The 26,815-nt window shown below is 41.6% G+C and overlaps 1 protein-coding gene and 1 pseudogene across 1 annotated transcript; both read right to left on the reverse strand.

Annotated features, from left to right (window-relative positions):
- Nucleotides 1-141: 141 nt before the first annotated feature.
- LOC110521926 (V-type proton ATPase 16 kDa proteolipid subunit) lies at nt 142-9,609 on the reverse strand. Its single transcript, XM_021599898.2, has 3 exons — nt 9,335-9,609; nt 1,830-2,013; nt 142-1,513 (listed from the first exon to the last, which is right to left on the reverse strand). The coding sequence occupies exons 1-3, from the start codon at nt 9,405-9,407 to the stop codon at nt 1,309-1,311; spliced, it is 462 nt and encodes a 153-aa protein (XP_021455573.1). The 5' UTR covers nt 9,408-9,609; the 3' UTR covers nt 142-1,308.
- Nucleotides 9,610-11,154: 1,545 nt separating this feature from the next.
- LOC110521018 lies at nt 11,155-24,609 on the reverse strand (annotated as a pseudogene).
- Between the last annotated feature and the right edge of the window lie 2,206 nt (nt 24,610-26,815).

Raw genomic sequence — 26,815 nt, forward strand, 5'->3', positions numbered from 1 at the left:
TACTGCTACACAATTGACCATGTGCTGCTTCTGGGTTGAGAACTAGAACAGAAGTGAATATACAATTTCAGTGCAAATGGATAAAGAGCAAGCTATTCTAACATTGCTACAGAAAATCATTAAATAATGCAAGAAAATACATGATTTGGAGGTTGAGATTTAATTGGAAATTAGACGTGGCCTGACATTGAGCATCTGCAACCACACGGCTGGGGTTTATTCATTACGTCTTGCAATGGAAACTGTTTACGAACTCAACGGTTTCCGTTTAGTTTTTATTTGGAGTAATGATTACACCCCCAGTACTACAGGTCAACGGTGCGAATGAGTGTTGAGAATGATGTATTCGAGTTAAAACACACACGTTCACATGCACCACACACTTTTACATGCCCGCTGCCATAAACAAACACAGTTAACTCCCACATCTGGACAGAGAGTCTCCATAGTAACAACTGGATACATGCATCCAGAGGAACTCCAAGAACTTCAAACAATTACCCACAGTGCAATTCATCTAGCTATACACAGAGCTCTCTCTCTCATTGGGAACGCAATAATGACTTTGTTCCATTTAAACAGTTTTATTAACATTTCAAAATCTTCATAAATAGTGAAAAAAACAAACCAAAAAATAGTCATCCATGTCCTCGTATTAGTTTGGTCCTTTAATGTGAAAATTGTCCCCAGATAAAATAAAAATGATTTGTCCAAACTGAGTTCTTCAGAAAAAAACGAAGGAATAATAATAAAAGCCATTTAGCAGACACACAAATTAAAGGAAATTGGGAGGAAGGAGGTAAACTGACAGGACGAACGCGTCACTACATTTACAAGAGGTTGACTACTGGACTCAAGGACGACTGTACAGGAAGAGGACGCTTTTCGCTTCCCGCCCAATCCCAAAGCAACCCCATGTCGTTTCCCAAATCACACCCTATTCCCTATTGAGTGCACTGCTTTTGACCAGAGCACTATGTAGAGAATATGGTGCCATTTGGGACACAGACCATAACACCTCCCTCGTAGATCTGACAGGCATGAATAAGCAATATAGGTAGGGGGTAGATATGTGGCTTTACTATTACCATATTGCTAACACTTATTCAAACATATTAGATCTACAAAGGACCATCAAGTAGTGCCACTAGGAAAGAAGTGGCTAAAGGGAGTTGATTTGGAACCGGGCGTAAAGGCATGCTCTACAATTTGTTCTTTATTTCTTAGTTGTTTATATATGGAATGGATGACGCAGTGTTGACTCAACGTACACGGATGGATGGACAGAAGGACTGTTCTTTTCTTTCTCTATTTCGTGGAGAGGATGAGAGCCACAATAAGACCGTAGAGCCCTAGGACCTCTGCAAAGATCAGGATGAGGATCATGCCCACGAAGAGCCTGGGCTGCTGAGCTGTGCCTCGAACGCCTGCGTCACCCACAATGCCGATGGCAAAACCAGCCGCCAACCCACTCAGCCCCACGCTCAGCCCAGCACCCAGGTGGAGAAAACTCCTACATGAGAGAGAGGTGAGGGATAGAGCGAGATGAAGAGAGGGTAGAAAGAGAGGAGGGATGGAGATGGGTTGGAGAGAGGGAGAAAGATGTATTTAAAACAATTGCATTCAAAGCATCCCAAAGAGATTGCAGACCATCAGTTTACAGATGTAGTACATCGCTAACACTTCTGAAAAACAATGGTGAAAAATCCACCAATCCTATCAAGTGGAGCCAATACCATATTACTACCAATCAGATCGCTTCAGACATGCAGTGCCTAGCGGTAGACTTGAGAATGGGTAACTAGCGTCTGCAATTTCTGAGCTCTTACTTGTAGAGGGTGACTTTCTCTGAAATGTTGTTGGCGATGAGCACCGCCACCACCAGCCCATAGATGGCGATGATACCTGCCATGACCACAGGAATGATGGACTTCATGATGAGCTCCGGCCGCATCACCGACATGGCAGCGATGCCCGTGCCGCTCTTAGCCGTGCCATAGGCCGCCCCCAACGCTGGAGGAGAAGGAGAATTTAGAATTTCAAAAAGACAGAATTCCAAGACCATCCTATTTTGTCAACAGAACACAATTGTTTCAAGTAAAAACACATGAACGAGAGATTAGATTGTTATAGAGCGTGTGGGTATTAAAACCAATGGAGTTTGACAGTAGTGTCTGCGCTTGTTGATCAAAGCCCGTTTTCATCACAGGTAAGCTTCCCTTTCCACACTTTGTAGCTCTAGGAAAAACATCTTAAATCTTTACATCTATGAAGAACACTCAATAGATCAGCAAATGCATTAGCACAATGGTAATGCCCATCACAATGGTTTCAGGAGTTTGTGCAAGGTGGAGAAAGAGGTAGGGGAGTTTGTGTGTTTAATGCGATAGTTTGTGATTTTGGCAACGAAGCCCTTTATCTACTTCCCCAGAGTCAGATGAACTTGTGGATACCATTTGTATGTCTCTGCGTCCAATATGAAGTGGGTTAAAGGTACATTCACGAGCCAATGCTAACTAGTGTTAGTGCAATGACTGGAAGTCTATGGGAACAGTCATTCCAGTCGTTGCACTAATGCTAGTTACCAATTGTGTTAAAGCTAGTTAACAACTCCCTTCCCTTCAAACTGAACGCAGAGACATAAAAAAATGGTATCCACGAGTTCATCTGTCTCTGGGGAAGTAGACAAAGGGCTTCATTGCCAACATCCCGAACTATCCCTTTAACTCTTGAGGCTCACACCTTTCTGTGATTGCAAAGGTTCCCAAATTCATGAGAGCCTTAATTGCCTTTAAAAAAAAAAAATGTCCTCTTCTCCATGTCAACTGTACTGATTGGCAAAGACTTGACAGGTATAAACATGGTGAAAACATTAAGATAGCTTTCCCTTGGTCAGGTCTTTCAGTTAGGAGAGAGGATGCGAGAATAAGGAATAACTATTTTTAAAAAAGAGCCACGGAAAGAAAGACTCCAGGATGTAGCCAGAGAAAGACATGGTGTGTGTCCCAATTTCTCCTTTCTCATGAAGTGTACACTTGTTCATTACTTCCCACAAACCTAAAAAAGCACTGTCTTGATGGTAGCATGGGAAAGACGTATACTGAACAAAAATATAAAACTGCAACAATTTCAAACATTTTACTGAGTTACAGTTCATAGAAGGAAATCAGTCGATTGAAATAAATGCATTAGGTCCTAATTTATGAATTTCACATGACTGGGCAGGGGAGCCTCGGAGGGCATAGGCCCACCCACTGGAGAGCCAGGCCCAGCCTGTCAGAATGAGTTTTTCCCCACAAAAAATTATTTACTACAGACATAAATACTCCTCAGTGGCCTCCCGAGTGGAGCAGCGGTCTAAGGCACTGCATCGCAGTGCTTTAGGCGTCACTACAGACCCGGGTTCGTTCCCAGGCCGTGTCACAACCAGGAGTCCCATATTGAGGGGCATAAATGGCCCAGCATTGTCCAGGTTAGGGAGGGTTTTAACGGGGGGGGCTTTATTTCACTCCTTGTGGCGGGCCAGGCGCATGCAGGCTTACTTCGGTCATCAGTCGAACAGTGTTTCCTCCGACATATTGGTGCGGCTGGCTTCCGGGTTAAGCTGGCGGGTGTGTTAAGGAATGCGGTTTGGCGGGGTCATTTTTCGGAGGACGTCACCCACAATGCCAAAAAATTGGGGAGAAAAGGGGGGTAAAAAAATGTATTCTTATGGTAGAGAAATTAACATGATATTATCTGGCCACTGCCCTGTTGGACACTCCTGCAGTCAGCTCCCTCAAAACCTAAGACATCTGTGGTTGTGTTGTGTGACAAAAGTGAACATTTTAGAGTGGCCTCTCACTAACCTTTATTTAACTAGGAAAGTCAGTTAAGAACACATTCTTATTTTCAATGACGGTCTAGGAACGGTGGGTTAACTGCCTCGTTCAGGGGCAGAAAGACAGATTTTCACCTTGTCAGCTCGGGGGACCCAATCTTGCAACATTACAGTTAACTAGTCCAACGCAATAACGACCTGCCTCTCTCTCGTTGCACTCCACAAGGAGACTGACTGCCTGTTACGCGAATGCAGTACGCCAAGGTAAGTTTAATGCTAGCTAGCAACTTATCTTATAAAAAACAATCAATCATAATCACTAGTTAACTACACATGGTTGATGATATTACTAGATATTATCTAGCATGTCCTGCGTTGCATATAATCTGACTGAGCATACAAGTATCTAAGTATCTGACTGAGCGGTGGTAGGCAGAAGCAGGCGCGTAAACATTAATTCAAACAGCACTTTCGTGTGTTTTGCCAGCAGCTCTTCGTTGTGCGTCAATCATTGCGCTGTTTATGACTTCAAGCCTATCAACTCCCGAGATGGGGCAGGTGTAACCGAAGTGAAATGGCTAGCTAGTTAGCGCGCGCTAATAGCGTTTCAATAGCTGTCCCAGGCCTGTCCTAGGGATGGGAGTAGGGAGAGTAACTAAAACTAGCCTGGGAGGGAGGTTGTGGGGAGAATTGAGGAGGACAGTGGCTGGCGAAGCTCCACACATTCAACATATGGCTGATGATGTGAATGATACATGGTGTAGACTGCATCATGGTGCACTACCCTCAACAGTGTTTTTCTAGACCCTTGGGTAGTGGTCATAGCTGTGTCGAGCTGGGCTGTGATGGGCCAGGTCTGGTAGAGCTTTGCTGAGGCTGGCCTGGTCTGGTAGTATGGGAGGGAGGTTGTAGGGGGAATTGAAGAGGGTAGTGTGTAGGGCAGTGTGGCCGGCGACGCTCCAAACTCTGCATGGGGCCTCTCTGACTGCATACGGCTTGGGCATAGCTCAGTGTATCTGCATGCAGTTCTTGGGAAAGAAGTGGTGTGGGGGGCAGTGTTGCTGGCTGTTCGCCAGTCTGTGGGGCGCCACCGAATGCTGGTCTAAAGGTGTGCCTGATTTGTCTCAGGGAGTTTGTGGCTGTTATGTTGCTCCTGTGAGGTGGACTGACCACCTAGAGCAACATCCTTTAATGTCCTAAAATTATGAAAGGAAACCCAGTGGCGGGCAGATGGAGAAGATGGATGTTGGACGACATCCTGCTAATTTGATCATTGATGAAACATTTAATCTCAATACAGTTCTCTGTTCTTCAAACTATAATGTTATGAACAGTGGACTTAAGTTTTGTAGAGGTTTACCCTTAGCCAGTTTTCAAAAATTGTGTTGTTTTGGAGTGCACAGGTGAATTGAGTTGTTTCACATCTTCACTTCAGAGTATGGATTCTCTAACAGAAATATGTAAATACATGCTAGAACGTGCCAATAGAATCTCCCTAGCTTGTGCTTGGCTCTGCCCACCTCCTTGCTTGTTCTCCCCACTGATGAATTTTCTCCCATTGGAAACGACAGGATGTGGTCTTATCTTGGGTTAGTTATAAAAAAGAATTTGCTCATGAAGGCTCTGAGGCTAAGCTATCCACATTCAGCTGTTTTCGAAACCGCTTGCGGATTCTCAGAGAAAGTCATCTTTATCTTCACCGTGCGCACACAGTTCAGGCGAGGTATGCGTGGGTGGAAAGTCCCTGGCTGTCTAAGCTTGAGTCATATGACTGCGGGTGAATGACTGGTTCTGGAGAGTGGAGTCAAAGCCAGTATGAATAGTGCTTTCAAGACAACTGGGAACTCAGAAAAGAACAAGGTAAAATCATGACGTCGGGAAAGTCGGACCTCTAGAAAGATGAGTTTCCGACTTGGAATTCCGAGTTGGATGACTGTTCCAAAACGCTTGGAAGTCGGAGATTCAGAGTTCCCAGTTGTTTTGAATGTGACAAAAGGGCAAAGTTATACACCATCTCTGGTGTAGTCATAGAGGCCATTTTTCAGTTAATGCTACAATATTTAAATCGCTGACCTTGGCAAATAAAGCATTGCAGTTTACATTTACATTATCCAGATCGACTTACACTAGTGAGTAGATACATTTTCATACTTTTTCGTAATGGCCACCCGTGGGAAGCGAACCCAAAACCCTGGCATTGCAAGCGCCATGCTCTACCAACGGAGGAAATGAATGACACATATGATCAAATGAAGAGGGGACTCGAATGAATTTAGCACCATCTAGGCTATTGATTGAATATGGCTAGTCAGGTGCTGCATTAGAAGATGGCTTGTCAGTCACTCAGTCTTACTGTGTCAATACCATTGAAACTATTTATACATTTGAATATTTGTAGCTACTTTTTAAGTAAATACCACAGTCAACTTTTGCAAAACGTTGAGAGATGAAGAACATTGCGTTCTTCATTTCATCCATCACATAATTTTTCATTATGAAGCTTACCGGCAGTCACGTGGTGGTTGTTTACAAGCACACAACGACGAGAGACCGGAGCCTTGTGAGTCACTCACTGTTGTGCAGCACGCAGCAGATGATCGAGTTACAGTATGGAATTCACAACTAAATGTTTGCCAGCTAGATATCTTATATCAAGTTAACTGTCTAAAATGTGCTAAATGCTCTGCAGTTGTGCATTTGGTTTGCACATTTAGTAGCTAGTTAGCTATCTAGCTAAATGGTTAGCTTATTCCAAAACATAACAGCAGAGAATCCCCTCCTGGATCAAGAGCCTTGGGTATCTGATAGTATTTCTGATTGACTTAATGCACCACCACTAATGAGCTGTGGAGCTTCTCAAAGTAATGTTTTCTTCACCTCAAACAAAGTATGTTTTAACATCCATTGAGAATGACAATAGGTTCAATGGATTTTAAAAATCTTTCCAGCTCTCTTCCTTTTGATAACCCCTCGGTGTAATAGGGAAACAATGAACATTGTCTAAAATCATGTGTAAGGCAATATCCACAATGCAACTCGTTCAGCATATGTCGGGAGACACAGTTTGTGTTACAATTGTTTGCCTATCCTGAAATAACTTAAGCCGATTTCCATTAACATGGTCTAAAATCAATTGTTAGGCAACACCCACAATTCCACTAGTTTAGTATTTGAAGAGACACACTGAGTTGCAAATAAACATTCTTAAAACATTTTCCATGAACGTGGTCTAAAATCATGTTTTAGTCAATATCAACCATGCAACTAGTGCTGCATGCAACGGGAGACAGTCTGTGTGTTACCTGAAATAACTTAAGTTAATTTCCATGAACATGGTTTGAAATAATGCGTTAGGCAATATCCACCATGAAACTAGTTCAGCACATGACGGTAGATACAGTTTGTGTGTTACAATTGGTCAAGCAAGACTCCAATACCGTCATTAAGTTTGCAGGTGACACAACAGTGGTAAGCCTGATCACTGACAAAAAGAGACAGCCTATAGGGAGGAGGTCAGAGACCTGGCCGTGTGGTGCCAGGACAACAACCTCTCCCTCAACGTAATCAAGAGATGATTGTGGACTACAGGAAAAGAAGGACCGAGCACGCCCCCATTCTCATCGACGGGGCTGTACTGGAGCAGGTTGAGAGCTTTATGTTCCATGGTGTCCACATCATCAACAAACTAACATGGTCCAAGCACACCAACACAGTCGTGAAGAGGGCACGGAAAAACCTATTCCCCCTCAGGAGACTGAAAAGATTTGGCATGGGTCCTCAGGTCCTCAAAAGGTTCTACAGCTGCACCATCGAGAGCATTCTGATTGGTTGCATCACTGCCTGGTATGGCAACTGCTCGGCCTCCAACCGCAAGGCACTTCAAACTGTAGTATATCACTGGGGCCAAGCTTACTGCCATCCAGGACCTCTATACCAGGCGGTGTTAGAGGAAGCCCCAAAAAATTGCCAAGGACTCCAGCCACCATAGTCATAGAAGCGGTACTAGAGCACCAATTCTTGGTCAAAAAGTCATAGTAGCTTCTACCCCCAAGTCAAAAGACTCTTGAACAGTTAATCAAATGGCTACCCGGACTATTTGCATTGTTCCAAACCTACCCCCGAGTTTCACGCTGCTGCTAATCTGTTTATTATCCATGCATAGTCACCTTACCTCTACCTACATGTTTATATTACCTCAATAAACCGGTGCCCCTGCACATTGACTCTGTACCAGAACCCCCTTTATATAGCCTCACTACTGTTATTTTATTGTTGCTCGCTACAATTATTTGTTTTACCCCCCCTTTTCTTAAAACTACATTGTTGGGGAGAAATGCGCCAGAGAAATGGCATTCTGTCGGGACACTGACTATTTCCCCTCCCATTCGGTCAAAGTTCACAGCAAATGCTCCATTCCACTTTCTACTGAATGAGGACATCTAGTGGAAGGCGTAGGAAGTGCTACCAGATCCATATCTTGTTGGGAAAGGAGGGGGCGATGACGTCAAAGTTGCCCCACATTCAGAATTTCATTTGTTTGGAAGATTGCCTGCCCTATGAGTTCTGTTATACCCACAGACATAATTCAAACAGTTTTAGAAACTTCAGAGTGTTTACTATCCAATAGTAATAATAATAATAATAATAATAATATGCATATATTAGCAATCCAGGACAGAGTAGGATGCAGTTCACTATGGGCACGCAATTCATCCAAAGTGAAAATACCAAAGTGAAAATCCAAAGTGCCCCCTATCCTCAACAAGTTAAGGGCTTGTAAGCATTTCACTGTAATGTCTACTACACCTGTTGTATTCAGGAAATTTGATTTGACCTTATTTGTGAAAATCTTCTAAATGTTTTGGTGCAATTCAGAAGGCTGATTGAGGACCTTATTACTGATCAATGTGTTTTTTTTATGACCATGTCCTTTCTGCTTGCATTTTGTATTTACATCGATGTAAGTTATGCAATTCTGGGCTCATCTGTAAAATAAAGGTTAACTAAAATACATACAAATAACCATATTTGGTGGTGAGTGGAAATGCAACCGGATGCTTGATGTATGGTGAAACATCTGGCTCAATGTTCTGTGGTTGAGCAGCCCAGGTGAGCAAGCTGATTAGCAGATAGGCATCTTGTTGCTAGTCGACACGATTACCAACCATCGTTATTTAAAGTATCGAATTGGATGTCTCCGGTTAACACAGAAATACCTACATCAAACTGTATCAATAGAAATTGGCCAGCTTATTACGTCAATGGCAACGTCATCTGTTACGATGGAAATCTCCATTCCGAATACCTACCCCCTCACATGACAGGAATGATAGCCAGTTATCTAACAAGCAACCGCATCCTCTTGGCTTTTTTGACTTGCCCGCTCCATATTCAACACAACATTCCTTAGTAGTAGACATTTCGGCCGAGTGTAATACGACCCACACACCCCTTATGATTGAACGAGGCATGAGACATATGACTGAACGAGGGTGTTGTGATAGTTAACGTTACCGCTGAAGACCATAGCCGCAGAGGCTCCCATCACTGCGAAGAAAGGGGAGTATTCGGGACTTTCTGACGACATTCTTACGCGTTACAAGGAAAAGCGCACAAACGTCCTTTTTTTAAAACGTCAACGTTTCTGTCGATTCTCAACACTTGCAATTGCAAGGCCCTTTCGTGCAGCACAGGGACGACACCCGACAAAGCCACCTCTTCACAGGAACACTGGTGTAGCGGTAGAAAATGGCGAAACGGGAAATGTCACATGATCAGTCCACTGGCCATGTCCCATTATGTCGATGTAGGGGTGTCCAAAATATCCTGCGTGTCATGTCCATTTCGTTCGCGTGAGAATACAAATCATATAATTTGTTGCCAAGAAAGGTATAACTCGTTTGTATATAATTTAATCAAATAAATTAGATGATATCCATAATTTTGTAGTCATAATGGTATGGTCCGCTGAAGGCTGTCTATGGTCTATTCATGCTTGCCTGGTTGTGGGAGGGGATGTGCCGCAACCATAGGTTACTGTGGAACGCCGTTTGGGTCTTTGCGTGTCAAAAAAAGACATGAAAGTGATGCAGAAGGTTACAATTGGTGGAATTATTCCATGTTTAGTCTAGATAATGTTAAACAAGGTTGGAATGTTAAGCAATTAAATGTGTTACCAGACAGAACACAACTGTGAAGAGTTTACACAAATATTAGTGCTGTAACTCTTATCGCGGGACTGTAACTGTGAAATCACCTCCCCAGTCAGCCTATTGTGTGTATTGATATTCATATTGCACTGTACAGCTTTACCTAAGAATTGGGGATCAATGAAATGGGGTATCTGTCTACTCAATACCCAATCTATTTTTTCCCAACGTCCTCCTCAGAGTTATCAGACTCCAAAAACATCCACGCTATATTGTTTTTCCTCAAGAATGGTGTTCAATACACATGGGTTGACAATAAATGTGTCTCAATTCACAGTTGTTTCAGAGTCCTGCAATAAGAGCTATGACGCTATTGGTTCTCTGGGTGTTACTGAGTAGACTGATACCCTATGTCATTGATCCACAATCCATAGGTAAGGCTGTACAGTGAAATAAGTATGCCCCCAATGCAATTCTAAAGTCTAATACATCTAGTGTGATTTCAACAGCTTTTTGTCAAATGAACAAATTATTGTCTTTTGTTGATTTTATATGACAACATTTCAACCTCGTTTAGCATGATCCATGTCATCAACTAAAATAACGCTAATTTATAAAGCAGTTCTTATTTGATTAATGGTGGTCGGACCCCTTTATGTGAAGCTAGAAACAATAGTGGACTTTGCGGTTAGCCTTCAAAATAAAAGTATGTCATCATCTTAAATAAGCATGCCCCATTCAAGAAATGTAGAACCAGGAACAGATATAGCCCTTGGTTCTCTCCAGACCTGACTGCCCTTAACCAACACAAAAACATCCTATGGCATTCTGCATTGGTATCAAACAGCCCCCTTGATATGCAACTTTTCAGGGAAGCTAGAAACCAATATACACAGGCAGTTAGAAAAGCCAAGGCTAGCTTTTTCAAGCAGAAATTTGCTTCCTGCAACACAAACTCCAAAAAGTTCTGGGACACTAAAGTCCATGGAGAATAAGAACACCTCCTCCCAGCTGCCCACTGCACTGAGGATAGGAAACACCGTCACCACTGATAAATCCACTATCACTGAAGGTGTGGTGTCATATGCTATGTCATATGATGTGATTAGCTGATATGTTAAATACCTATTCAGGTGTTGTAAGATCTGGTATGAGTCTGTAATGTAGTTGGGTAGGAACTCGATCTTAAGCTCGTTTGTAAAGCAAGGTGTGATGCAAGGTGATTTGTAGAACAGTCAGTCTGGACTTGCCGTTTATGTCGGCTGCAATAGAGTCAATAGTCATAATACCCATACAACCTAGCAATCAAACAGGGAAATGGTTCCAATCATTTTTCCCAAAGTTTTTTTTAGAAACACTTAAAATAAGGGATGTGTTTCGTGTAGGCACGTGACGTTTTGAAAGCAGTGTAAATATCTTGGACAAGGTGATTGTAACCATTTCCCTGTTTGACTGCTAGGTTTTATGGGTATTATGACACCTACCCTGTTGGGCTCTATGTCTGTCAAAATTAATAATGGATTTCCCCCTACTGTTCATCTATGAGATTACATCAGTGCTCAAACCTGTGCTGCAATGTTGCATGCACACACATTTTTCACTTTCACTTACTTAGCTAGCAAATGAAGCTAGCTAGATAGTTCAGCCTACTCAAACACCCAGTTCAAACAGAGACGGATGCTATGTTACCTAGCTGGCTATGGCTATCCAACACTAGAACTCTTCCAAGTCAAGGTAAGCTTTTGGTATTATAAATGTATTACCACCGTGGTCGGCCCGTGTAAATTCTAAACTGCTTGCTAACTGTACACTGTACTGCACGATTGTAGTGGGTCTACTAATGCGTTAGTTCTAGTAGCTATGTTGTTGACTTGACATTAGCTAATATGGTGACAACGATGTAGGCTGTGTGTAGCAGTTATGATATGAAGGTTTGGCTTGAAAATGTTTTTTTCAGTGTTGTGGACTGAAGCACACAGGCAAAGGGAAAAGTTGAGAGGAGAAAAGCGTGTAGATGCGAGAAGGAATTATATGATCTGGCTGCTATGAAAGTGAACTGTGTTTGCATATGACCAGGGATGTATTCATTCCGCCGATTCTGTTTGAAAATTGTTTCTTAAACGGAACGGAACATCCCTGAATTTGTCCAATAGAAGCTCTCGTTTGCAACTGTGGGACTAACGATTACACCCTAAATCAGCAAGATACAGGGAATGTTGTGGAAGGCGGTATTGATTTCTCAAATGTCTCTCGACCCACGTTGTAAACTTTAATTCATAGGCTAGGTTGTAGCAACCTCATGATGGGTATAGGGACAATTTGAGTATCATGTCGTAAGTAGCCTAAACCTATCCGTGTTATATTGACCTGGGTGAATAGAATATGTGACAGATATCCAATAAACTGTAATAGAAAAAAAGTTATGCTCATAAAAATTCTAATAATCGTCCTCCCTCTTAAACGACACAGACCGCCACTGTCTTTAGTGATCACCCTGATGTTCCCGTTGCTCTTTGATTTCCTGGTCAAAAATGTTCCGTTTGGGCACACGTTTCCCAGCACACAAAGCTTCCATCATGACATTGGGGGGCAAGTAGTCACACATGTTTACGTCTATGATCCCTCCAACAAAACTCTGCTTGGTGTCAAACTCCTTCAGAAGTCTGGGTCCCAGGATGACTGTACCAACAGCTTGTGCTTTGTTCCGGTTTTATATACCTTCCTAATGCTACTCTTCCCGTCTACGTACAGTGGGGCAAAAAAGTATTTAGTCAGCCATCAATTGTGCATGTTCTCCCACTTAAAAAGATGAGAGAGGCCTGTAATTTTCATCATAGGTACACTTCAACAATGACAGACAAAATGAGGTTACCAGAAAATCAATCCAGAAAATCACATGGTAGGATTTTTTATGAATTTATTAGCAAATTATGGTGGAAAATAAGTATTTGGTCAATAACAAAAGTTTATCTCAATACTTTGTTATATACCCTTTGTTGGCAATGACAGAGGTCAAACGTTTTCTGTAAGTCTTCATAAGGTTTTCACACACTGTTGCTGGTATTTTGGCCCATTCCTCCATGCAGATCTCCTCTAGAGCAGTGATGTTTTGGGGCTGTTGCTGGGCAACATGGACTTTCAACTCCCTCCAAAGATTTTCTATGGGGTTGAGATCTGGAGACTGGTTAGGCCACTCCAGGACTTGAAATGCTTCTTACAAAGCCACTCCTTCATTGCCCGGGCGGTGTGTTTGGGATCATTGTCATGCTGAAAGACCCAGCCACGTTTCATCTTTAAAATGCACTTGCTGATTGAAAGAGGTTTTCACTCAAAATCTCACGATACATGGCCCCATTCATTCTTTCCTTTACACGGATCAGTCGTCATGGTCCCTTTGCAGAAAAACAGCCCCAAAGCATGATGTTTCTACCCCTATGCTTCACAGTAGGTATGGTGTTCTTTGGATGCAACTCAGCATTCTTTGCCCTCCAAACACGACGAGTTGAGTTTTTACCAAAAAGTTATATTTTGGTTTCATCTGACCATATGACATTCTCCCAATCTTCTTCTGGATCATCCAAATGCTCTCTAGCAAACTTCAGACGGGCCTGGACATGTACTGGCTTAAGCAGGGGGACACGTCTGGCACTGCAGGATTTGAGTCCCTGGCGGCGTAGTGTGTTACTGATGGTAGGCTTTGTTACTTTGGTCCCAGCTCTCTGCAGGTCATTCACTAGGTCCCCCCGTGTGGTTCTGGGATTTTTGCTCACCGTTCTTGTGATCATTTTGACCCCACGGGGTGAGATCATGCGTGGAGCCCCAGATCGAGGGAGATTATGAGTGGTCTTGTATGTCTTCCATTTCCTAATAATTGCTTCCACAGTTGATTTCTTCAAACTAAGCTGCTTACCTATTGCAGATTCAGTCTTCCCAGCCTGGTGCAGGTCTACAATTTTGTTTCTGGTGTCCTTTGACAGCTCTTTGGTCTTGGCCATAGTGGAGTTTGGAGTGTGACTGTTTGAGGTTGTGGACAGGTCTCTTTTATACTGATAACAAGTTCAAACAGGTGCCATTAATACAGGTAACGAGTGGAGGACAGTGGAGCCTCAAAGAAGAAGTTACAGGTCTGTGAGAGCCAGAAATCTTGCTTGTTTGTAGGTGACCAAATACTTATTTTCCACCAAAATTTGCAAATAAATTCATTAAAAATCCTACAATGTGATTTTCTGGATTTTTTTTTCTCATTTTGTCTGTCATAGTTTAAGTGTACCTATGTTGAAAATTACAGGCCTCTCTCATCTTTGTAAGTGGGAGAACTTGCACAATTGGTGGCTGACTGAATACTTTTTTGCCCCACTGTAGAACATGACCATGCCTGACATAGACTCCCGGGTGAGACACAGGTGGGTCTGGAATGTGCTGAGCTCAGGCAGGTGGAGAAGACCCCGTCCCCACTCATACACAGGCCTTAGGTGCCTTCAGCCTTTCTCCACACGTTGAGCTTGTCGTAGTACTATGTGCGGTATGCGAACAGGATGATCTCACGGCTGCCTGTTGCCAGCTCAGTGGCCAGCCGCATGCACAGGGTGAAGGCTTCCATGAAAAGATCCTTCCGAGGGATAAATGTTTATGGGTGAAGTGAAAGTAGGGAGGGGAGAGCGGGGTAAGTTGAGACCTTTTTTACATTAAGGATCACTCCATCAAGGGAAATGTATTATTATTTCTAACAGATATCTACATACATTATATTTTAGGGTGCTGTGTATCCATGGAAATAATCAGAATTCATTCAAGTTGTGTCAAGCGGTCTCTTGGCACAACATTCCGTGGGTATGGGGTAAGTTGAGCTGCGGGATAAGTTAAGGTTGTTAAACAGAAAAATCTTGACTGTTAAGCAGAAAGTGCTTTGTGCTTACGTTGCCCCTCGTGGATAGTACTGAAGGCATCTGGAAAAACGATGAATACTGAAATCTATCTATTGTGATCTCCCTGCAACTACGGGGGATACAAGGTGCAACAAGTGAGAGAATAGTACTGAAGCTCAAAAGAAAGTCTGTCTGATATGTGATGGATTTGGTCATTTTATTTGCCACAATACTGATCACAATAAACAGTGTAGTAGTCTTTTCAATATTTTATTGAGCAAAAGTTGTGTGAATTAAGGAAATAGACGCCTGGCTCAAATAGAAGCCAGCCTCTAATAAGCGCCGGTTGTGTACAGTGACTGAAGCAATTAAAGGCCAAGGCTATTCATTTAAGTTTTACGGTACTAGCTAAACAAGGTAGCCTTGAAATGAGGCTATAGTTGTCAAGATAATTTGTATCCCCCCCTTATGGAGTGGCAGCACATATGCGGATTTCCATGTTTTTGGAATACTTCCTGATAACAATGTTAAATGACAAATGTGGGCTACTGAGCCAGCAATACGGGGTGCTGCACACTTAATCAGATCAGGCTCCAAATGATCAGCCCCTGTGGATTTTTGTCTGATGTTAACAAAGCATCCAGGACTTCTTTATCAGTAAATTCCCGAAAAGAAAACACCTGACCAGCATTTTCAGTATCATTCAATAGATTTTCACCATCTACATCCAAACTACTTTTTTTCAAGAGCTGGCTTTGAAATACATTAATGATATCAATTTAGTCAGTAATAGGGACAGAATCTAAATTAATTTATTGGGCTAGATAAGAGGAGACACAACCCTTCAGTGATGAGGAGACACAACCCTTTAGTGACCGTAGAATTTATTTTAAAAATGTAGTTCCCCATGATAGGACAATAAATAAACTCGATGTATAATTTACTTTAAAACGCTGTTCCACCATGATAGGGCAATAAATAAATAAATAAGTTGTATAATTCATTATAAAATGTATATCCCTCATCTGTACAACATTGAAAGCTCTCTCACAACCCCTGCTCACAGACATGCATTGGTTCTGGGATTTGCAACCATTTCCTTTCTCACTCAACGCCACACTTTCCCAAACACCAAAAAACCCACACCACACCATCCATCTCAATACATCCACACATACTGTGCCTTCTGTTTACTGTGTTTTTATCTCCACCCAGTTGAATTAGTGCTTTTGTGTTCCCATTAGTTATATTTGAAGATAGATAGAAAAGCTACAGTTGAAGTCAGAAGTTTACATAGACTTAGGTTGGAGTCACAAATGTCTTGTTAACAAACTGTAGTTTTGGCAAGTCGGTTAGGACATCTACTTTGTGCATGACACAAGTCATTTTTCCAACAATTGTTAACAGACAGATTATTTCACTTATAATTTACTGTATCACATGTCATGACGTTGGCCTGGGGGTAGGTTTATGACAGTCATAAATACCTCTTCCCCCGTTTTTCCTCTCTCTACCCTACTGATGTTACATTTGCAAACACCTTGGTTAACATAGAGATTCTGGGAACATCAGAAGGTGGGGGGAAACTATATCCTGGTAATCCGACCAATTGAACATATGCGGTGGTACTTAATGAATATGATGTCAGTTCAGTTGTCATCTGAGACACTCTCATCAATGATAAGATGACATAAACTCTACAGTGGAAAGTCTACACATCAGAGTTATTGGATTCACATGGAATTGTTGTTCAATTTAAATGTTTGAATATTAAATTATTTGTGATGGGATGAAATGTGATTTTAGCTTCTAAAATGTGAGATTTGGGTTTTCATAAGGTTAGGGCCCTGCTCAATCAGTGGCCCACCCCTGTGAAGGGACATGGGCTATAAAACTTTTCAAACACGCCCTCCTCTCCCTTCCTATATAAAGCCTTGAAGACAATATAACCTCCTGTTCCGAGGATGTAAGGACGACGGTCCGATGTCAGAATGGTTCAGATAATAACTACAGAACGAAGCCAACATCAGCGTGAGCTTTGGTTGCGAATGGTATGAACTTTGAACTTTTATTCACTACAGAAGTGATACCTCCTAGCTGTTGAGTTAGCAACAGCAGCTGCAAACGCAGGTTAGGAAGGAACAGACAGAGTATCACGTCTACCACACAATGACGTTACTACAATGTATACAATTTACCAGCAGAGACATTCGTCAAAGGACAAAGGACTCGGTTGGGCAACACGGCCTTCCATCTACCACCAACCTACCGAAGCGCAGCTCAGAGTTAATATTTATTGCATTTTCCTTAGAATGCATAAGATAATGTATTTACGATAGCACAGTATTTACAATGTCCCTCAGTCTTCCCGCTCTTTCACTCAAACCCTTTTCTTTTGTGTAACAAGCTGTCATATTTGTTCCGCCCACTAGGGACATTTTCCTTTATGACGTAATTTGTAATCAAGTTATGATTAATTATGTGCATGTGTAATTATGTGTGATAGTTAGGTATTTAGTAAATAAATAATTCAACCCAATATTGTATTGCTTATTCAACTTGTTAGCCAGGGTTCGTGAAGATAACCAAGAATTTACAACTTCCAGATGAGACTGAATTAATGTGACGATTAATATTGACTGCTATTGATGTAAAATATTACTAGGTCTTTAAGAGTTTATTCGGAAGATAACAGCTCTATAAATATTATTTTGTGGAGCCCCTACTCTCTAGTTAATTACATTTACATGATTAGCTCAATCAGGTAATATTAATTACGGAGAAATGATTTTATAGAATAGCATGTCATATCACTTAATCCGGCATAGCCAAAGACACGACACACAATTCCAGTGGGTCAGAAGTTTACATACACTAAGTTGACTGTGCATTCCAGAAAATGATGTCATGGCTTTAGAAGCTTCTGATTGGCTAAATTACATCATTTGAGTCAATTGGAGGTGTACCAGTGGATGTATTTCAAGGCCTACCTTCAAACTCAGTGCCTCTTTGTTTGACATCATGGCAAAATCAAAAGAAATCAGCCAAGACCTCAGATAGAAAATTGTAGACCTCCACAAGTCTGGTTCATCCTTGGGAGCAATTTCCAAACGCCTGAAGGTACCACGTTCATCTGTACAAACAATAGTACGCAAGTATAAACACCATGGAACCACCCAGCCGTCATACCGCTCAGGAAGGAGACGCGTTCTGTCTCCTAGAGATGAACGTACTTTGGTGCGAAAAGACAGACTGGCAGAGACAGAGAGTCTCAGGTAAGTTTGAGTCTTGTTGTGGCAGAATCAGAATTCTTTAGGTAACATTGATAAATAAGATGTTTTATCAATTTTCATAAGTATGCTTATGTGGGAAGGTTATTTGGGCCCCAGAAGAGGGGAGAGGTCAGGCTTGTCTTCTTATGGGAATGTGTCTGTAACTATTACATGTCCCCTCTGAGGTTGCCCTTATCTTGATTTAGTATATGGCCTAGGAGGCTCACTGTCTTTTCTGATCTTGTCCAGGAGGGGGTGTATTTGAGATGGGAGTATCTCGAATTGACAATTGATATTTGCCATTGGATGAGGTAATGTTTTGGTCCTAAGTGGTACCAAGAACGAGATAAGAACTTCGTTTAGGAGACCAAACTGAACGATAATATATATATAGCTAATGCCGTCTGGCTATGGGATACTCCTCTCTCAAGTAAAGTCTTCCTTTGTAAATGTTCCTAAGATCTGTTATTTGTCATGTGAGTTGAGAGGGGTGTGTCTTGGCTATAAATTATACTAAGAATTGTTTTGTAAGCACTCTCAGAGAATTCATTTAAAGACCCAATTGATCTGAGAGTCACAGGGCTATGGTGAAGCTCATATAATTAAAGATGGACTTTATGATAACTCTGACTTGTGTGTGGTTTGCTCTCTCATGATTTGGTAATACAGGAAATTTCCACGACATTCTTTGTTATCAACATTAGGAAAGGTTCTCTCTTTTTTAGACTTGTAAAATAGGGAAAATGCCATGGATACCCCAACTCTCAACTTAAACTGGTGACTGAACTAAGATTTGTTTAAGGCAATGGTATTGCTGTTGTGATTGTGTAGTTTTGGGTACCAGTATTTAGGAGTATTTCAAACACCTTATTTCTTTTCTAGGAGACAGACTGTGTGTCAGTGAGGGTGGTGAAAGGGAAAGAGCCAGGGAGAGAGACTTCAGAGGACAGTGTCACAGCCACGGCAGGACCATGTGTCAACCTTGTTGCCAGCAGCACCAGTATAGGGGAAAGTGTCACAGCATTGTCCAGTTACCTCAGTGATGGCATAAAACCATATCAGCCACTCCCACAATTTATAGAACCGCAAATTCTTGCCAACAGAGTGTTGACGTTTCAAGAGAGATGGTTTCGCGATTTCCCCTGGCTACCTTATAATCCATCAATAAAAGGAGTGTTGTGTTTTCACTGTAGTCAAGGGTATTCAAGCCAGCCATCTTTTGGCCAAAGAGCGGATGCTGCCTTCATTAGTGCAGGATTTAGGAACTGGAGAAAAGCCATCGCAAAATTCACAGCTCATCAAAACTGCCAAACCCACCGCCACTTTGTAACTGTAACAGCACACCAGCTAAATCTAAGTGCCCAGTTATCCAGCGTGTGGGGTAAACAGCAGAAATTACGAAGCTACCTTGCACTGTATGAGAATGCAACAACATTGATTGACTTCATTGAACCCATTGAGACACACTCATGACGATGAGCGCTACCTTGCGCTCTCTGAATACGTTTAATTCAACCGCTGAATACGGGACAAGATTTTCTCGGGTTTAGGGTTTTCAATACATTTATCTTGTACCTTTTAATTCAAATTTGTCCACAGACTCAATAGAATACATAGAGAGAACAGGTTCAGAATATATCTGGTTCAATGAAAGAATGCCATCTATACTGAACAAAAATACAAACACAACATGTCAAGTGTTGGTCACATGTTTCATGAGTTGAAATAAAAGATCCCAGAAATTTTCCATGAGCAGAAAAAGCTTATTTCTCTAAAATGCTGTGCTCAAATTTGTTTACGTCACTGTTGGGAGCAATTCTCCTTTGCCAAGAGAATCCAACCCCCTGACAGGTGTGGAATATCAAGAAGCTGATTAAACAGCATGATAATTACACTGGTGCACCTTGTGCTGGGGACAATAAAAGGCTACTCTAAAATGTGCAGTTCTGTCACACAACAAAATGCCACAGATGTCTCAAGTTTTGAGGAAGCATGCAATTGACATGCTGACTGCAGGAAAGTTCACCAGAGCTGTTGCCAGATAATTTAATGTTAATTTAATGTGAAATCCATAGATTAGGGTCTAATGAATTTATTAAAATGTAGTAATTTCCTTATATGAACTGTAACAGTAAAATCCTAGAAATTGTTGCATGTTGCATTTATATTTTTTTCAGTATATTTATCTTATTCTTTGTTTCAGCACCAACTGGTAGATTTAAAAGTACTCCAATTTTGTTGATTATTTAGGCACATATTTGGGTTAGGAAAGTATGTATGAATCATTAAAAAAAATAGGTTTGGTTTTTGCTGTATTCATCCTGAAAGTTTTCAATTTCAAGTTCAATCCATGAAATTGTAAAATATAACTGAGAAAAGTCCAGGCATAGGCTATAATTAAAACATTCTAAAGCGTACACATCAACTCGGCAGATTCAGCCCTTGTGAGAGCAAAATTACAAGATTGTTATAATACTGATATTGCATCAAATGGTTGTTTTATGGAATAGAATAGGGTTCTTAGAACGCGGTCTAAGAAACTGCATCTCAGTCCCTTGGTTTGAATCCATGCTAAATCACATCCTGCCTTGATTGGGAGTCCCTTGGGGCGGCACACAATTGGCCCAGCGTCGTCCGGGTTTGGCCGGGGTAGGTCGTCAGTGTAAATAAGAATTTGTTCAGAACTGACTTGCCTAGTTAAATAAGGGTTCAATTTTTTTTTAAGTTACAAAAATTAAGACACTCATCTGTGCGTGGTCTTCTGAATTGGGCCTCTGGGGCTTAATAATGCTGACAGTGGATTTACGATGCCGTTGGTGATAAAACCTAAAGAAACCATTCCATAGCATGAGCTAGTGTTTGTGTATTGGGAAATACCTGGGTTGAGAGGTTTGGATAATTACAGATACTGTCTGCTGTGAATTATTCATTTATTTTATATGAATCCTAACCTTGTGGCCCATTCCACACATCTGTTGTTTGCATTATAGACTAAGGGGTGTATTTTTGCTAAAGAAGATCTTTGTATCCTTTGTGTCGGGGCTCTCAACGAATCATCTAAAGGGTGGTTCGTCGACCAGCCATCGTTATTGCAGAGCACTCAAATCGTGCACTTGTGTGTGTGTGGTGTGACATGCTTTCCTTATTAATAAGTGGGGCGGCAGGGTAGGTAGCCTATCGGCAGGGTGGGTAGCCTATCGGCAGGGTGGGTAGCCTATCGGCAGGGTGGGTAGCCTATCGGCAGGGTGGGTAGCCTATCGGCAGGGTGGGTAGCCTATCGGCAGGGTAGCCTTGTGGTTAGAGCGTTGGACTAGTAACTGGAAGGTTGCAAGTTCAAACCCCTGAGCTGACAAGTTCTGTCGTTCTTCCCCTGAACAGGCAGTTAACCTACTGTTAGCCTATTGAAAATAAGAATTTGTTCTTAACTGACTTGCCTAGTTAAATAAAGGTAAAATATCAGATACCTCCTTATTGTCATTGATTGCATGGGTTGTAAGCACAGGTAGACTTTTTAGAGGGGGAGCGGGCTGGGGACAGGCTTTGAGAGGAGTGGTCAGGGCATGACTTGGATATAAAGAGTAACCGTACCTATTTCAGTCCACTTCAAGTCTGCTATTTCTGTTCAGTGCCGAATTTGAATACCACAGCCCCTAGAATCAAATCAAGTAGCTGGCCAGTGCATACAAGATTTGGTTATTGGTTCAGAAATATAGCCTGAGACTTCAATGCAATGTAGGGCGTGACCTGTATGGGGGCAGGTAGCCTAGTGGTTATTAGGGTTGGACCAGTAACCCAAAGGTTGCTGGTTCGAATCCCTGAGGCAACTAGGTCAAAAATCTGTCTGTGGCCTAGAGCCGGCCAAATGAATAACATTTAGAAATGCACCAATTCCAAGGTTTTTCAGCTGTGGAACAGTTTTCTGCATGTATTGAGGTCCAAAGAAAATACAGCCCCACAAAGATGGAATCAGCATTCAAATCCTATAATTTGAAAAATGTACTTTGATTAAACTAAAGAGGCTAGACAGGATCTTGGAAACTACATTGCTATTTTTTTATTTTTTAGACCTTATGTTTTGGATTTGATGTGTCAATGTATACATGTATACATGCATAATATCTGCAGTCCTCTCAGATTCCCAGGGGAGAAAGTCACAGAATCCCGACCATTCTAACCTGGTATATTTAAGCAGTGAGTTACTGTGGTATTATACTGAGCAAAAGTATAAACGCAACATTAATCAATTTCAAAGATTTTGCTGAGTTACAGTTCATATAAGGAAATCATTCAATTGAAATGAACTAATTAGGCCCTAATCTATGGATTTCACATGTCTGGGCAGGGGCACAGCCATGGGTGGGCCTGGAAGGGCATACGCCCACCCACTTGGGAGCTAGGCCCACCCACTTGGGAGCTAGGCCCACCCAATGGGGAGCTAAGCCTAGAAAATCAGAATGAGCTTTATTACAGACATTAATACTCCTCCTGGATTTTTTTGTGCCCAACAATTGGGAGAAAAACGTTTTTCGTGAGTATGGAACATTTCTCTGATCTTTTATTTCAGCTCATGAAACATGGGACCAATATTTTACATGTTGCGTTTATATTTCTGTTCAGTGTGGTATTTTGTGGAAGTATGTTGTAACTAAAGTACTTCTTATCCAATCAGGATAATCGATTCCACCCCTAAAAGCAATGGTCATTTGGTGAAGCCTGCTATTTAACATTTAAAAAATGATTGAATATGGCCATGGTCAAAGTATTCAGACCTGTTGACTTTACCACATTTTGTTACATGACAGCCTTATTCTAAAATGTATTACATAATTTTATTTCCTCAATCTACACATAATGTGTACACCCATAATGACAAAGCGAAAACAGGTTTAGAACATTGACTAATTTATCAAAAAATAAAACACATACCTTATTTGTATCCAGACCCTTTGCTATGAGACTCGAAATTGAGCTCAGGTGCTTCCTGTCCAAATCTGTGAAATTGCTTTATCTGACATATTGCATGAGGCAACCATATACAATTTCTGCATCAGATCTTAGAGTGATGGACTGTGCAATCCCCGTGGCCTCCGCAACGAATCAGACAAGTGTCCTGTGCACCATGAAAAAAAACAAAAAAACATTGCGACTGCTCGATGAAAGAAATCTCGGTCGACCAACAGCCTATCGACCAAACAATCGACTAGTTGACTAAATGGGGTCTGCCCTAATCAATACACCAGTCACTACAAAGATAAGAAGGATGCCTTTAACTTAGCTGTCAGAAAGGAAAGAAACTGCTCAGGGATTTCACCATGAGGCCAATGGCGACTTTAAAACAGTTAAGAGTTTAATGGCTGTGATAGGACAAAGCTGAGGGTGGATCGACAATATTGTAGTTAATTTACTCCACAATACCTAATCGACAGAGTGAAATTGAGGAAGACTGTACAGAATAAAAATATTTCAAAACGAACATCCTGTTTGCAACAAGGCACTTAAGTAATACTGCAAAAAATTTGGAAAAGCAATTAGCATTTTGTCCTGAGTACCTGCCACTCTCCATATTTTCAAGCATAGTGCTGGCTGCATCATGGGTTATGGGTATGCTTGTAATCGTTAAGAACTGGGGAGTTTTTCAGTATAAAATATTTATGGAATGGGGCTAAGCACACTAGATGAAAACCTGGTTCAGTCTGCTTTCCACCAGACACCGGAAGATTGATTCACCTTTCATCAGGAAAATAACCTAAAACACAAGGCCAAATCTACACTGGAGTTGTTTACCAAGAAGACAGTGAATGTTCATGAGTGGCCGAGCTACAGTTTTGACTTAAATCTGCTTGAAAATCTATGTCAAGACCTGAAAATGGTTGTCTAGCAATGATCAACAACCAATTTGACAGAGCTTGACGAATGTTGAAAAGAATAATGGGCAAATGTTGCACAATTCTGTGAGGTCTACACCTGTTGTATTCGGCGCATGTGACAAATAAAATTTGATTTGAATTCAGGTGTGGAAAGACTCAGCTGAAATCACTGCCAAGTGATCCTAACATGTATTGACTCAGGGAGTTGAATACTTTTTTTAATGAAGATATATTAGCGTTTTATTTTCCATGTTTTTTTTTATTACAGATTTTTGAATTGTTTTTCTTATTTGAAAGAGTATTTTCTGTTGATCATTGGGGGGGAAAAAGAAGACAATTAAATCCATTTTAATCCCACTTTGTAACAACAAAATGTAGAAAAAGTCAAAGGGTGTGAATACTTTCTGAAGGTTCTATTTAATTCCATGTGTGGGCCTACCTCTCGTCCAGCTCTTGCAGCCAGCTCTTGACGGTGTGTGCATTGGTCTCCCTTGTCAGCCTCTGTAGCGGGAAGAAAGTCTGCTGAAACATCCTCAGCAGGTACTCCTCAAAGTCCAGCGGCACACAGTTCTTGGACACCAGCTCGTTGATGCATGTCATGGCCAGCACATGTTCCGCCTGATTTACAGCCCACATTCTCACCACTTTATCCTGAGGTGGGAGAGGGAGGGGGGGGGGGTGGCAGCCGTAACACTGTGCTTATCCCAAATCGTCTCCAGGATACCTGCAGGGTAGAAATGTAGAGAAGTGGTATTATGGATGTGTGCATATCACACCACTAGAACCCACAGAACAGAGAGAGCGATGGGAGGGAGAGAAAGAGGGGGGTTGGTAAAGATCACAGGTGGTTGGTGGCAACCTAATTGGGGAAAACGGGCTCATGGTAATGACTGGAGCAGAATGTTATCAAATGTATTTTATTTCACCTTTATTTAACCAGGTAGGCAAGTTGAGAACAAGTTCTCATTTACAATTGCGACCTGGCCAAGATAAAGCAAAGCAGTTCGACACATACAACAACACAGAGTTACACATGGAGTAAAACAAACATACAGTCTATAATACAATAAAAAAATAAGTCTATATACAATGTGAGCAAGTGAGGTGAGATAAGGGAGGTAAAGGCGAAAAAAGGCCATGGTGGTGAAGTAAATACAATATAGCAAGTAAAACACTGGAATGATTGATTTGCAGTGGAATAATGTGCAAGGTAGAGATATAAATAATGGGGTGCAAAGGACCAAAATAAATAAATACAGTAGGGAAAGAGGTAGTTGTTTGGGCTAAATTATAGATGGGCTATGTACAGGTGCAGTAATCTGTGAGCTGCTCTGACAGCTGGTGCTTAAAGCTAGTGAGGGAGATGTGTTTCCAGTTTCAGAGATTTTTGGAGTTCGTTCCTGTCATTGGCAGCAGAGAACTGGAAGGAGAGGCGGCCAAAGAAAGAATTGGTTTTGGGGGTGACCAGAGAGATATACCTGCTGGAGAGCGTGCTACAGGTGGGTGATGCTATGGTGACCAGCGAGCTGAGATAAAGGGGGTCTTGTAGATGACCTGGAGCCAGTGTGTTTGGGGACGAGTATGAAGCCAGCCAACAAGAGCGTACAGGTATATGGGGCTTTGGTGACAAAACGGATGGCACTGTGATAGACTGCATCGGATTTATTGAGTAGGTATTGGAGGCTATTTTGTAAATGACATCGCCGAAGTTGAGGATTGGTAGGATGGTCAGTTTTACAAGGGTATGTTTGGCAGCATGAGTGAATGATGCTTTTTTGCGAAATAGGAAGCCAATTCTAGATTTAACTTTGGATTGGAGATGTTTGATGTGAGTCTGTAAGGAGAGTTTACAGTCTAACCAGGCGTAAATACATTATTTAAAAGGTAAAAATTTTGAAAATAGTAAAAATTAAAATAAAGAAAAACTCTGGAATGAGTCCAAACTTTTGAATGGTACTGTATACAGTTGAAGTCGGAAGCTTACATACACCTCAGCCAAATACATTTAAACTCACCACTTTATTTTAAGAAATAGATATGTCAGAATAATAGTAAAGAGAGTGATTTATTTCAGCTTTTATTTCTTTCATTACATTCCCAGTAGGTCAGAAGTTTACATACACTCAATTAGTATTTGGTAGCAATTGCCTTTAAATTGTTAAACTTCCACAATTTCCCACAATAAGTTGGGTGAATTTTGACCCATTCCCCCTGACAGAGCTGGTGTAATTGAGTCAGGTTTGTAGGCCTCCATGCTCGCACACACTTTTTCAGTTCTGCCCACACATCTTCTATGGGATTGAGGTCAGGGCTTTGTGATGGTCACTCCAATACATTGACTTTGTTGTACTTAATCAATTTTGCCACACCTTTGGAAGTATGCTTGGGGTCATTGTCCATTTGGAAGACACATTTGCAACCAAGCTTTAACTTCCTGACTGATGTCTTGAGATGTTGCTTCAAAATATCCAGATAATTTTCATACCTCATGATGCCATCTATTATGTGAAGTGCACCAGTCCCTCCTGCAGCAAAGCAACCCCACAACATGATACTGCCTCCCCGTGCTTCACGGTTGGGATGGTGTTCTTCGGCTTGCAAACCTCCCCCTTTTCCCTCCAAACATAACGATGGTCATTACGGCCAAACAGTTCTATTTTTGTTTCATCAGACCACAGGACATTTTTCCAAAAAGTACGATCGTTGTCCCCATGTGCAGTTGCAAACCGTAGTCTGGCTTTTTTATGGAGGTTTTGGAGCAGTGGCTTCTTCCTTGCCCCGCAAACTTCCAGGTTATATCGATATAGGACTCGTTTTACTGTGGATATAGATACTTTTGTAC

This window comes from Oncorhynchus mykiss, chromosome 30 (assembly GCF_013265735.2).
Source record: "Oncorhynchus mykiss isolate Arlee chromosome 30, USDA_OmykA_1.1, whole genome shotgun sequence".
In the NCBI taxonomy this organism is placed as follows: domain Eukaryota; kingdom Metazoa; phylum Chordata; class Actinopteri; order Salmoniformes; family Salmonidae; genus Oncorhynchus; species Oncorhynchus mykiss.